The sequence below is a fragment of the Haliotis rubra genome, unplaced genomic scaffold, assembly GCF_003918875.1.
Source record: "Haliotis rubra isolate DU_JTF1 unplaced genomic scaffold, ASM391887v1 Scf258, whole genome shotgun sequence".
Taxonomy (NCBI): domain Eukaryota; kingdom Metazoa; phylum Mollusca; class Gastropoda; order Lepetellida; family Haliotidae; genus Haliotis; species Haliotis rubra.
Genome location: NW_025766647.1, coordinates 92,713 through 106,036, shown reverse-complemented (window position 1 = coordinate 106,036; position 13,324 = coordinate 92,713). Strand labels below are relative to the sequence as shown.

At 40.3% G+C, this 13,324-nt stretch overlaps 1 protein-coding gene across 2 annotated transcripts in view; it reads left to right on the top strand.

The window, feature by feature from the left end:
- LOC124279860 overlaps positions 1-12,995 on the top strand; it is a 28,667-nt gene extending 15,672 nt beyond the window's left edge. The window contains exons 2-7 of one of the 2 annotated variants that reach the window (XM_046715735.1): positions 7,258-7,473; positions 8,476-8,778; positions 9,753-9,932; positions 10,037-10,186; positions 10,957-11,095; positions 11,609-12,995. In XM_046715735.1, coding sequence (XP_046571691.1) covers positions 7,258-7,473; positions 8,476-8,778; positions 9,753-9,932; positions 10,037-10,186; positions 10,957-11,095; positions 11,609-11,726 — 1,106 coding nt within the window. In that variant the 3' untranslated portion in view covers positions 11,727-12,995. Of the gene's footprint in view, positions 1-7,239; positions 7,474-8,475; positions 8,779-9,752; positions 9,933-10,036; positions 10,187-10,956; positions 11,096-11,608 lie in introns of both variants that reach the window. The other variant, XM_046715734.1, reaches the window with a different exon arrangement.
- The last annotated feature ends 329 nt before the right edge of the window (positions 12,996-13,324 follow it).

The following is a 13,324-nucleotide window of genomic DNA, read 5'->3' as shown; positions in this document are numbered from 1 at the left end:
GGATTCCATGATATCCATTTTAACACAATTGCAAAAGCTTTCGCTAATGACCAAAATGATTACTTCAGTCTTAAACGTAGGGGTATAAGTCTTAAAGGGAATGAGGTTAACTTTCAAAGATTGTTGGTATAATGCAATATCGTCATTGTTATATCTAAGTTCCATCATTCCTCTAGTGGCTGCAGTGACCAGTCTTAACCACAGCTGTAATTGTTTAAATGTTCTTCAAGATCAGGGCGTTAACTGTCACTATCACCATTCTTAAAGCTACTTTTTCAGTTAAATCTACCCCATCCCCTCATTCGAATATCATAGTCCACCACCCACCACCCAGCAATCACTATACTACCATAAATACCATTTTTGGCCACATAACAATATTTATTCCCATATAATTCGTAATATTTGTAATATTTTATATAGATTATTTGCCAATAAATCACACCATACTCTCATTTTGTTAGATTACTGTCCTTCGCTGACAGGTTTTTTAGAATTTACCATTATTTATTGTAAAATTGTAACTTGTTTATAGTCACGATATGGCTGAAATATTGCCAATGTGACTTAAAATATTAACTCACTCACTCACTCATTTTGTTAGAACTTACTACCGGCTCCCTGTGTGAAGTAGTATAAATAATGTCACTACCTTTATGTTCGTCATACTGGGACCTTTGCCTACATTCAATTGTCAAAAAGCTGGTTTTCAACAAGCTACTTTAGACGTCTTCTCAGTGTTATCTGGCCGAATTTTCGAATCTCAAATAACTTACCCAGCAATCATTTAACATTCCCCAGGCACCCGTGCAGAGCCATCTCCTCGTGGTGGGTGCTGGGTAACGCTAAGCGCTCTTTAACCCCCCGTTGTGGACCCGGGGGTATATTTGGTCCACCAACCCGTTTGCCGTGGGTTGCGCCCGTGTGTCAGTGGAGGACGGGAGTCTGGTGGTTGAGGGCACTGGTTCCAGGAACAGCGTTCCTTTGCCCAACACACCACTTCGCCCCTTACTTCACCTAGACGGGTGGTACAACTGGCCCGGTTCTATCAATCGGCTGGTCCTGCCAAGCCCTGTGCATTGATTATAAGTAATTGCACAAAATGTGATTTGGAATTGTTGAATTTTGGTCTTGGCACCCTTTGTTCTTTTACACTAATTGGTTTTGTAATATGTTTATCATGAACTTTGCCTAGAGTCTTAATGCCCAGATAATGTGGGATTTATCTTTTCAAGAGATTTTCTGCTTGAGCATACCCTCCTAGTATCCTTGGTGCCGTCTGCTGGAGATCCACAGACATGAGGCATCGTCCTTGTTGACACTCCATGGTGGGTGGGGAGCTAGGAGGGTAACTTATATATTTTTCTACCATGGCACCCCCACTGAAAAAACGTTCACACGAATCTGATGATTCGTTGTCTTCAGATGATGAAGCGCACATAACTGTCAATAACCCTAATAATAGGCCTCATTTCATTGTGATGTGTGCCCCGGACGGTGGCCCTCTCATTTAAATCCCTTTGCTGTGTCAAAGGTCATTGAAGGTTTGGCTGGGGAGGGGAAAGACATCAAAAAGTTACGATCTGGTTCCCTGCTAATCGAATGCAGGAAAGAAGACAGTCTAAAATTCTGCTCAAAACAAAGTCTTTAGCAAATGTTCCTGTGGAGGTGTCCCCTCACAGGACATTAAATACCAGCAAAGGCATCGTCCGTGATATTGGACATTGCCTGTCTGACATGAGTGAAACTGACATCGTTACTGAACTGCAATTCCAAGGCGTTACTCACGTACACGTCAAACGATTTACAGTAAAAAAGAATAATGATGTCTTCAAGACAAACACTTACCTGTTCACAATTTGTCTCTCGATGCATCCAAAATCTCTGAAAGCAGGATATTGCAACCTAAGGGTTGATACTTTTATCCCCAACCCCTTAAGGTGTTATAATTGCCAAAAGTGTGGTCACGAGTCAAAGTCTTGCCACAATCCAGCTGCATGCCAACGATGTGCTGGAGCGTGCCAAGACAGTACCCTTTGTGATAAAACACCTGTATGTATCAACTGCTCTGGTTGCCATCCTTCCTCGTCGAAGGAATGTCCTTCCTACAATCAAAGATTTCACGAGTGAAGCATGAGCAAAACGTTTCGTTCTTTGAAGCAAAACAGATTGTTCTAGCACAAGAACAGTCGGGCCCGAGTTATGCTACCGTTGTTTCTGCTTCTGTTCAGGCCTCTAAACCAAAACACGTTTAATGCAGTTCAGTCGGTTGTCAAACGGATTAAACGTGGGCTAGAACATCAGCTCCCACATTGCTGTCTGCTGAAATTCAGGCAAAAACTCCAAAAGTAACTTCCAGTGTACAAACCATTGTTCAGACCAAGGCATCTTCCGAGAAGGATTCATCTGCTTCTCAGAAACAAGTATCTAAATCAGACTCAAATGCGAAATCAAATGTGAAAACTACATCCAGACCGAGCAATGAAATCAATAAGAAAAATCAAAGCAACAGACCTCCGAAGGGGTCCAATGACCAGGTCCAACTATATAATAAGTTTGGATCACTTGAGGCCATGGATGTGTCCAACCATAGCCAAGGTCGTATTTATAGCTTGTCACTCTCAAGGAAGGTGAGGGGTAGAAATAATGTCTTCAGCTATAATTCAATGGAATTGTAGGACTCCGGACTAATTTAAACGATTTACAGTTATTCAACTGAGATTTTAAACCGTCAGCGTTCTGCATCCAAGAAACCTCTCTGAAATAGGTAGATAACTTTGACTTCTGTCAGTTGATTGCATATCATTATTTTTCTCCTCTGGTTGAAAGAGCTTCTGGCGGACCATCCATCCTGGTGAGGAACAATGTTATCCATAGCTCAGTTCCACTTAAAAGAAATCTTCGAGTCGTTGCAGTTCGACTTACATTACAGGTTGCCTTTAACTTTATGCTCTTTGTACATTCCGCCTTCATCGTCGGTCCAACTAGCTGATCTGCAAGCTCTTTATGATCAACTACCTAAACCCTGTTTAATCATGGGGGATTTAAATGGCCACCACCCACTCTCGGGTAGCACCAATACAAACTCCAAAGGTAAATTACTGGAGTATTTTATTTCAAATAATGATTTATGTATTTATAATGACGGCTCAAATACGTATTTACACCCTGGCACAGGAATATATTCAGCTCTTGATTTGTCTATTACTGACTCCAGCCTACTGAGTGAGTTCGAATGGTCAGTCCACGACGACCACTGTGGAAGTGACCATTTCCCAACAATACTAAAGCCCGTGAATCCATCTGATGTTTCTCCATCATCAAGATGGAATTCTAAAAAGGCTAACTGGCATTTATATGAAACTCTCTCTGCTGACAAACTAAATCCTGAACTTTTTAATGACATTCCTGATGCCATAAAATGCTTTTCAGATGAACTAAATAACATAGCTGACGAGTGTATCCCAAAGTCCTCTGCAATTCCTCACGTACGAAAACCATGGTTTAACAATGAATGCAAACAGGCTAGGAAGGCAATGAAGAAAGCCGAGCACTATTTCCGTCGCCATCCTGTGGTCCACAATTTGGACAGATTTAAAATTTTAAACACCAAAGCACGGCGTACTTTCAAGCAAAGTAAACGCCAATCTTGGCGAAACTATGTATCAAAAATAATTCGCGCACACCGATATCAAAGGTGTGAAATATGATCCAGAAAATCAAGGGTAAGGGCTCTAAATCTAGTATACACCATCTCAAAGATGGGAATCAGCTATTGGCTGATAAATCAGATATTGCAAATAAACTTGGTGAGACGTTGGCCAAACATTCCTGAAGCACTTACCAGAATCATGTTTAGAGACGCTCTTATCTATATTTGATGATATTTGGACATCTGGAAAATTTCCTTCGTCGTGGCGCGATGCTATAATTGTTCCCATCCCTAAACCTTGACGTGATCATACTGATCCTTCCAATTATAGGCCAATTTCACTAACTAGCTGCGTTTGAAAGACCATGGAACGCATGATAAATAATCGACTTGTTTGGTACTTGGAAACTAATAACCTTATAACAGACATACAAAGTGGTTTCCGTAAAAACAGAAGTACTGTCGATCACCTAGTGCGTTTAGAATCATTTGTTAAAATGCTCTAATTAATAAACAACACGCTGTGTCTATCTTTTTTGATCTTGAAAAAGCATATGACACAACGTGGAAATATGGCATTTTAAAAGATTTACATGGCTTCGGATTGCGAGGCCGTTTGCCTCAATTTATAGCTAACTTTTTAAATGACAGACAATTTCAAGTCCGAGTGGGATCTACCCTGTCTGATCATTACACTCAGGATCAGGGAGTCCCACAAGGCAGTATTGTGTCTGTGACTTCATTTAGCATCAAGATCAACAGTTTATCCAAGGTTTTAAGTGACGTTAAGTATTAACTCACTCACTCACTCCAAGGTTTTAAATTATTCAATCGATGGATCACTTTTTGTGGATGATTTTAATATTTCTTGTCGTGGTAAAAATATGCATACTGTTGAAAGGCAACTACAGTTGTGTTTAAACAAAATAAATAAATGGTGTCTTGAAAACGACTTTAAATTTTCTAAATCCAAAACTAATTGTATACAATTCTGCCGTAAATATAGACCGCATAAAGACCCTGAACTATCTCTAAATGGCACACCCATAAAAGTTGTGAAGGGGGCCAAGTTCTTGGGTATTATTCTTGACTCACACTTAACGTTTCTACCACATATTAAATCCCTTAAAACTAAATGCCTGAAGCCGCTTGACTTGTTGAAAGTCGTTTCCAATTCTAAGTGGGGAGGGGATCAAACTACCCTCCTCCATCTATATCGATCACTGGTCCGTTTCAAACTTGATTATGGCTCCATTGTCTATGGTGGAGCCTGCAAAAGCAACCTACAACTACTTGATTTTGTCCTGGGTCTTTTCGAACTTCTCCTGTTGACAGTCTCTACGTCGAGGCTGATGAGCCATCTCTTACACAACGCCGCATAAAATTGTCCTTGTAGTATGTAACAAAACTATATTCAAATGAGTCAAATCCTGTGTTTTGAATCTTTTTATGAGGATCTATACAATAAAAAGTCTTCTCTTGTTCCGCCTCTGGGGCTAAAAGTCAAACCTTGCCTTTCTGCTGCCGGCATTGAGCTAAAAAATATCTCTCCTTCCCGTTTGCTTTCTTCTCCACCTTGGCAATTGGTTAGGCCACACGTTGACCTAACATTAACCACATTTAAAAAGTCAGAAACTAATGACTTACAGTATAAACAAGAATTTAGTCAATTAAGAAATCAATATAATACATACAAATCCTTATTTACAGATGCGTCTAAGGATGATGGCGCAGTAGCTTGTGTCACTGTCACTTGCTCTTCTAGCCTGATAACAGCTCTATTTTAACAGCAGAAGCTTACGCGATATTAACAGCTCTGAAATATATTAATAAACACCGTAAATAAAAACAATACATAATCTTTTCCGATTCTCTTTCTTGCTTTCAGGCTTCCAAAAATCTTTCTTGCAAACATCCACTTTTAATCGAAATTACTGAATTATATAATGATCTTGCTACTGGCCAATACGACATCGTCTTCTGTTTGTTACCCAGCCACGTTGGCATTTCTGGGAATACAATGGCCGATTTTGCTGCCAAGGCAGCACTCAACAAATCTTAGACACCACTTCTTATTCCATACTCTGATTACAAAGCTAGCATTAGAACTTACATCAGTGATCTGATGCAAAAGAAGTGGGACACCTAAGTAGGTATCAATAAATTACATGCAATCAACTATCGGTTACACCTACTTGGGTTGTCAGTCCAGATTTGAAGAGGTCATCATACGACGATGTCGTATTGGCCACACAAGATATACTCATGAGTACCTATTGAAAGGTGAGGATCCTCCGTTTTGTATCCCTTGTGATGAAAGAATCACGGTCAAGCATGTCCTGCTTGACTGTGTTGAATATTCAATCACAAGGGATATCTATTTCAAATCACGAACTATGAAGGATCTTTTTAGTAATATAAGTTCTCATTTAATTATTGTATCTTAAAAAAAATAGATTTGTTAACATATTTGTAAATAGATAAATATTCTATGATTGGAAGTTTGAATTAATAACTCAGATTGTTAGTGGCTGTATCCTCAAGGGGTGTTAAAGTACTGTAAAATTATTGTCCTCCTGAGAGGATACGTAAGTCCACAAGCATTCAAAGTAAATTGAAACTCTCCGCCATTTTTAATCGTAGAATATGTGTGTTTTCAAATGTGTGGCTAGATTTGTCTACGTTGCTAACGGCTGAGGGGATGGTGTAAATCCAGCTAGGGTCCATGCAGGAAGCAAATGTACTGTAAGTCCCCATGATCCCTGGTGTGGTGATCTACCTTCAGTCGTTGGCAATCTATAGCCTGTTTTTATATTGTATTGTCATTAATAGTTCCAATAGTTTAGATTTAATTGCTAGTTTTAAATGGTTATCTGTGATACACTAGTAGTTTTACTGTTCTTTGTACAGGTTTTTTAAGTTTTAACGTTATTGATCTTTAATATAATTGTAAAATGTTCTCGTCACGACATGGCTGAAATATTGCCGATGTGAGGATAAATATTAACTCACTCACTCACTTTAACATTCCCCTTTTATTAAGAGTATCACCATTTATGGCATGACGTAAACGTCTTACTCTCTGAGTCTTTTGTCACATCCTCATCTCTCAGCATGGGCCTAGATTTTCGAAGCTCTCTTGGAGCTAAGATAGTCGTAAGTTAATTTTAATGACTATCTAAACACTATGAGAGCTTCGAAAATCTAGGTCCTGTTCTCTATGATGTGTTTCTTCTGGATACATTGATGTATATTTCTTGAAATGTATTATGTTGCTCCTTGTATCATTATTGTTGCATACAAGAACCTAATCAATGTGGTTCCATACAAAAATGGTATGTTTGTACTATCATAGAGAATATTCTCAAATATCATTATTTGCTTTTGAGGACAAAGGCTTCTTGTGACAGGGTGGTATTGTCATAGTGCAAGTATTTGCTTAATAATCCATATAAAAAGATATATAAAAATGAACTGCAGTCCCCGGCTGCTTGTCGCATCCAGATTGACACGCTGACCACTTAACGACGATGCCATAACCATTCCTGATGTTCTCATTTATCCTGAATTCATCTTTTCATTCTAAGGCAAAATTACCTTCACAGGTAAAAGGCAAAACATTGCTCTGAACAAACCAGCTTGGATGAGCACATCCTGGCAACCCTTCACCCCTGCCAGTCAAGCAGTTGATGGAGCTATACACCCATTTAACTGGGGAAAAAATATCCACACTGATATCAACCAGCAAACAGCTTGGTGGAAGGTGGACCTACAGACAGTCGTATCATCACCTCAAGTTAATATCTATTTCCGGATGAGCTGTAAGTACCGAAATGTTGACAAGAAAACTGTACTTAGTAAATGTTTTTGCATATATGAAATGGAAGCAATGAACGATATCGTTAAGCAGTTTCTGGTCACAAAATGCAGAATTGATTACTTAAGGCCCGCAGCCCGCAGCCCGCAGCCCTCTAGCTGCAAAACAACAAACAAACGTTGCCAGTGTATCATAAAACTGTAGGGTCATGGTCACTGAGGTTCTACATACTCGAAGTCGGTAAAAGTATTGTCACTGTTATGAGGTCAGTACATGTACACAATATTTATACATCACCAGTTAAGTCACCAAAGGTATGGACGGTACACACATGCATCAGTAACATCAGGAGTCATTGTTCACGATGTAACTGAAGGCATATTGTTATATGGCAGTTGTATTTGTTCTAGACAAATTTCGTAGTTGTGTTGCTTTGTAACTGTCAGGCCCGCCGTGATATTGCTGGAATATTGCTAAAAGCGGCGTAAAACTAAACTCAGTCAGTGTAACTGTCAGGATCAGCAGAGGGACGTGACGTGTTAGTATACGGTAGATGGTATCGGGGGCAATAGTCATATGGATGCTACTGGGACCAAATAGTTTTTTCTAGCGTGGCATATAAATTTCTGGAGGATATTTAAGACTATGTAGGGGACAGGGGCACGGCTCGGTCGTCTAATGTTACATCAAAAGCAGTAGTTGTGTTACAGATCATAATATCAGCCTGGGTGTCCACCCTAGGGATGCTTTGGAACCTTGTCTGCTGGGTGAACAGTATTATCACTGTAGTTTATTGCTATTATCACTGCAACTATACTGGCATTGCATTTCACGAGGACAGTCACGCCCATGATCAGTTAGTGCTTCATTGACATCAAAATATTTTTCTGTTTCAAAAAACACACCCCAAAACATATTCTTTGTGTTTATTAACTTTCTTCCATGATAGTCAGTAATTCAGGGGATGTTGTTCCTGCCGGTATATCCCTGGTGTATTTCTTTCCAGACAAGAGTCGACGTGACGGTATACAGCTGTATACGTCTCTAAGAAATTCATCTTCCCCAAAAGAGGGGAATCTATGCTACAGTGTCAGAGGATGCAGTGATGGGACCGACATCCCCGACGTCCTGAACGTCACCTGTCCTGGGAACTGGCGCTACCTGACTGTCTACACAGAGAAGGCAAATAATAAAAATGGTCCCGTCCTTGACTTTGCCGAGGTGCAGGTGTGGGTGACGAACATCGAGACAAGTGAAGATTACCAGCAGACTGCCACACAGACCACAGCACCGACGCCAGCTATGTTGAGTAAGGTTTCTCTGACACGTAATTACTAAAGCGTGATTAACCCAGTATTACAAGCCGGTTAGTCAGGTTCACTAAAATGCATTGCAATTCAAACTTTAGTTAAGTCATCTGATCCGTACCAAATATATAGCAACAAATAAGGCGTACTGGAATGTATAAGTCGTCGCAGAGAGAACTTCAGAAGAAACCCGATCGGCTGGCCATGGATACCATACGTTATGGCTTACACTTTATCAGTAAAGTAGATTCCTGTACTTATTTAGTTGAGCCCGGTTCGGGATTCGAACCCATACTGTATCCATACCAAACTAACGTCTTCTAGACTAGGGACGATGAGGTAGCCTAGTGGTTAAAGTGTTTGCTCGTCGTGCTTCGTCACGGTTTGATTCCACCCCTTGGTACATTATGTGAAGCCAATTTCTGGTGGACTGTTTGGTCAGGAGCACAAGACAGAGGTAAAATTTAGAACCCACCTTCACAAACTGACAATACCAGTAACACCACTTTAACAATTCCAATAATGGTCTCTATGCTAAGATTGCTTTGTTCAAGTTGGTGCTCGCTTTCGGCCCTGGCTCTTGTTTTACAGTCACCCTATTTTGTCGTTCTCAAGACAATATTTCAAGTCCATCACTGGTGTACCTCGATGTCATGTTGCTGGAATATTGCTAAAAGCGGCTTAAAAATATACTCACTTGGACTGTCAGTTGACATATTTCCCTTTCGTAGAAGCTATGGTGGCTGGGTGAGTTTACTTAGATCGCTGACTTTGTTTGATGACGATTAGCTGACTGACTTATAGCCCTCAACCCCAAACGTCCGATAATCGTACCGGAACATGTTTACTGAACAACATCCCAAATAAATATAACATATTTGACTGTTGACCCCTTTCTAACCGACAATCTGTATTTATGCCACTGTTCAGTCAGCTGTTACGGAATACACTGAGCACTATTCTGCTTTATTTTAAGCACCGGGTGTCATGACATTTCCAACAGGACACGAGTGTGGAGTAGGACAGCGATATGGAGCCAGTTGTATGAAGTCGTGCGCGGACCGCCAGTGTAAGCTGAACTCCAGCTGTGATGTCAAACAAGGCAGGTGTGTTGGTGGATGTAGAGCTGGATGGTCCGCCGCGGACTGCACACAAGGTGAGATAGTTCGTCCTCATGTGAAATGTTTCACGGCGGAGAAGTGCCTTTCTCTCAGATCCAGAGAAGTGCTTGCTACATGATATGCTCTTCCCTGTTGACAGAATGTGTTCAAGGAATGGAATACGGCGCTAACTGCGAGGGTACCTGCAGTACCCGGATGTGTGAGGGAGGGTTAGTCTCCTGTCCTCGTGACACTGGCCGGTGTGAGGCAGGATGCAAGTCGGGATGGACGGGGGAAGACTGTACCCAAGGTAACAAAAATAGGTTTTAGCTTAAATCTACATAGATCTCTTGGTGTGGCAAGATAGATCTCAAGGATATCTATGGCATTTCAGGTTGATGAAGGACTTGTCTAACTAAAGCTTGGCAGTAACATGTAAAATTATGTTTTCTTCGACCTACAGGTCGTAGGTGAATGCCTCTCTGGAACCGAGTTGACAGCACTCACTTGACAGGACAAACAGGAATATGATCAATCACATAACCTTCCTTTCTCTGTCACAGGATCTGAATCTATTCGATCCACCCTTTACATATATGTGTAACAAATATCAAATATCAAGTAATGCTACAGTTTGAAACGTTGAAATAGTCTCCAGTGTTCAAATTTCATCATGACGAACTTTGGGAACCGATTATTGTTAAAGACAACATGAACATTCGTCTATCTGAACGTTTTCATTTGTATAACTTTGGCATGAAGATTTGAATGAGTCAATTCAGTTTTGCAAATTATTTTAACGATTAGTTGGTGACAACACAAGATGGATGATTCACTTAATTGTCTTAGTATACTTGCACCACATTGAAATGGAAGCTCGCCTGCAAGTACTGCTCTAACCATTGTGCAATATAATCGCTTTTGTCCTTGACATTAGTCGCTTGTACTCTATATAAATTTCATGAGATTTACCCACATGTAATATCCATTATTACCCGATGTGTATACGTATTTCCTGATGTGTTTGTACTATATCTTTGCTTTTTACAATCAAACGTTTCGTTCTTATTTCTTTTTCAGAATTAAAGAGGCAGGTTCCTGTGTCGTGTCCCGTTTACCCTGCCAATATCAGTGTTCTCGATATTTGTGTCACCATCATGGTTGGCGTGCTACTCATCCTTGTTCTCGGTCTCTGTCTCTGTTTACTGAAGCAGGGGAAGTGAGTGTCTTAACACACTATCACGTAGCTCGACAAATTACGATTCTAATCAGCACCGATCCATGCGTGTGCAAGTGAACGGTGTAACATCAGCCCTGAAAATCATCAAACACGGTGTCCCGCAAGGATCCGTGTTAGGTCCTGTTTTGTTCCAGTGCTATATCCAGTTCAATTTACAGTAACTATATCCGATAGAAACAGAATATGAGACGGCAAATGCTATTAATTGAAATATACATGTATAGGTTAACAAATGCAGATGTTCGATTACTGCTGTTGATGATGGTTAAAGTTATGCACATGGTACCGAAAGTATAGCTTATGTTTTAGGGACGGCGAAATTTTGGATGTCGATTTACCTTTTGCTGAGGACGATACAACGATCAATGTGGCCTCATGATATTGTTGGGCGTTGTATAATACACCTTGCAATGCTTTCCTTATCTCCGTTGGCAGTGAAAATGATTGTGTTACATACGTCCAAAAATTAGCTGTTGTCTTTGTGTCATGCAGGTTGCCATGGAGCCGTGCAGAGGTGCAGACAAACCGGTTGATTGACGTGAATGACCTGGCTGATGTTAATACTACAGAAGGAACGAACAGTTCAAACACTTTAGAAGATATTCTGTGAAATCAATTTGGACGATGGCTCGTTTAATGGTGGGAGCTGATCATATGTTGGTTAAAGATTAGAAGATGGCCGCAGAAAAGGTGGCCATGTGCAGTTTATGTGGACGTTGTGTAAATTCATTTCTGTAAAACAGAAAACGCCAGTGTAGTAACCGGTCTTGAATACCTACAGACTCCACTTGGTGTAAAGGGCAAGGTCACTGTGACAATTATAGGAACTGGACCACTGAGAAAAGTGATGACATCGATGTTTTTGAGTGGTTACAATCCGCTGTATGGTGTTTGATTATTGCCATGTGCAACTACAAATAAAAACAAAGCAAAACACCCCAAAACAACAACAAACAAATATATTACGATCTTAGGAACAACTTCTTACTCGCAGATGTTCCACTACATACCCTATAGCGTGTTACACCTGCTTTTAACATATATGTTTCTTGCACTAACACTTCCACTGCGGCTGAGCACAATCAACGCATAGAACGAACAGCCCGTGTCCTTCTCATTAACATGACGTGCTTCCCTTTCAGCCATCACCCTCAGAGACTGCGGGTAAGAATACAGGTCCCAACTAGAGGTCTAACTTGAGTCGTTAGAGGCGACTAACTGTATCGGGCTACTTGGTCATCGTATCCCATTTACGTGTATCGATGCTGATGATGTTCATCACAGGATATCATTAGATTAGATTGTGTATACTGCCACCATGCAACTCCAGGGCAGCGTTAGGCAACAGACAAACCTAACAAACTTCTTTTCTACCGGAATGCCACACTACATTCCTTCCATTCATTTAACAGAACTGCAGCAAATGGGAATGTGAGACTCAGTGTGTATTCTTGTGACGTGGTCAGCTGAATCAGGTCCTTTGGCAAGACGTATCAGTTGCGTTATGCAGATTATTAATGACCTATATCGTTATACTCTACTACTCCACTACACTGCTAATACAACACAAGATTACTGTATATATACATACACACCACATCGGCCTAGTCCACTACACTGCTAATACAACACAAGATTACTGTATATATACATACACACCACATCGGCCTAGTCCTCCATCCAGGTTATTACACGGGCGCTGATGGTAAATGTCATATATATGTTGTATATGTTATAAATATATTCTATATTTCCAAGCCTTTGCACATATATATGTTAAGTTTCATCTACACTTAAGAATGCCAAATTGTATGCACCATAATGTGCAAACTTAACAAGCATAATTTACACATGAATGAATAAAGGTTCAGTTTTTATATTTATAATGTTAAAATAAACAAAACGTTATAATAGTAAGCAGGGCAGTTTAGCGCAGTCTGTGTTCCTGGTCAAAATCAAAATCTTATATATCAACATAACTAGAGAAAGAATCTTCACAATGCACCGTGATTCGCATTCAGGCGAACAGTAGCACTATAAAGACGTCATTGAGCCAATACACCACCATACTCGGCGTCATGCTTGAGGCAATACAAGAAGCATTTGTCAAACCAAGAGTAATCTAAAAACTTTAATGCCCATTATTTGAATGCTGCACAACACTGTAATGACATGTAAGACAACCCTGCTCGCATTTGAGGCAGACAA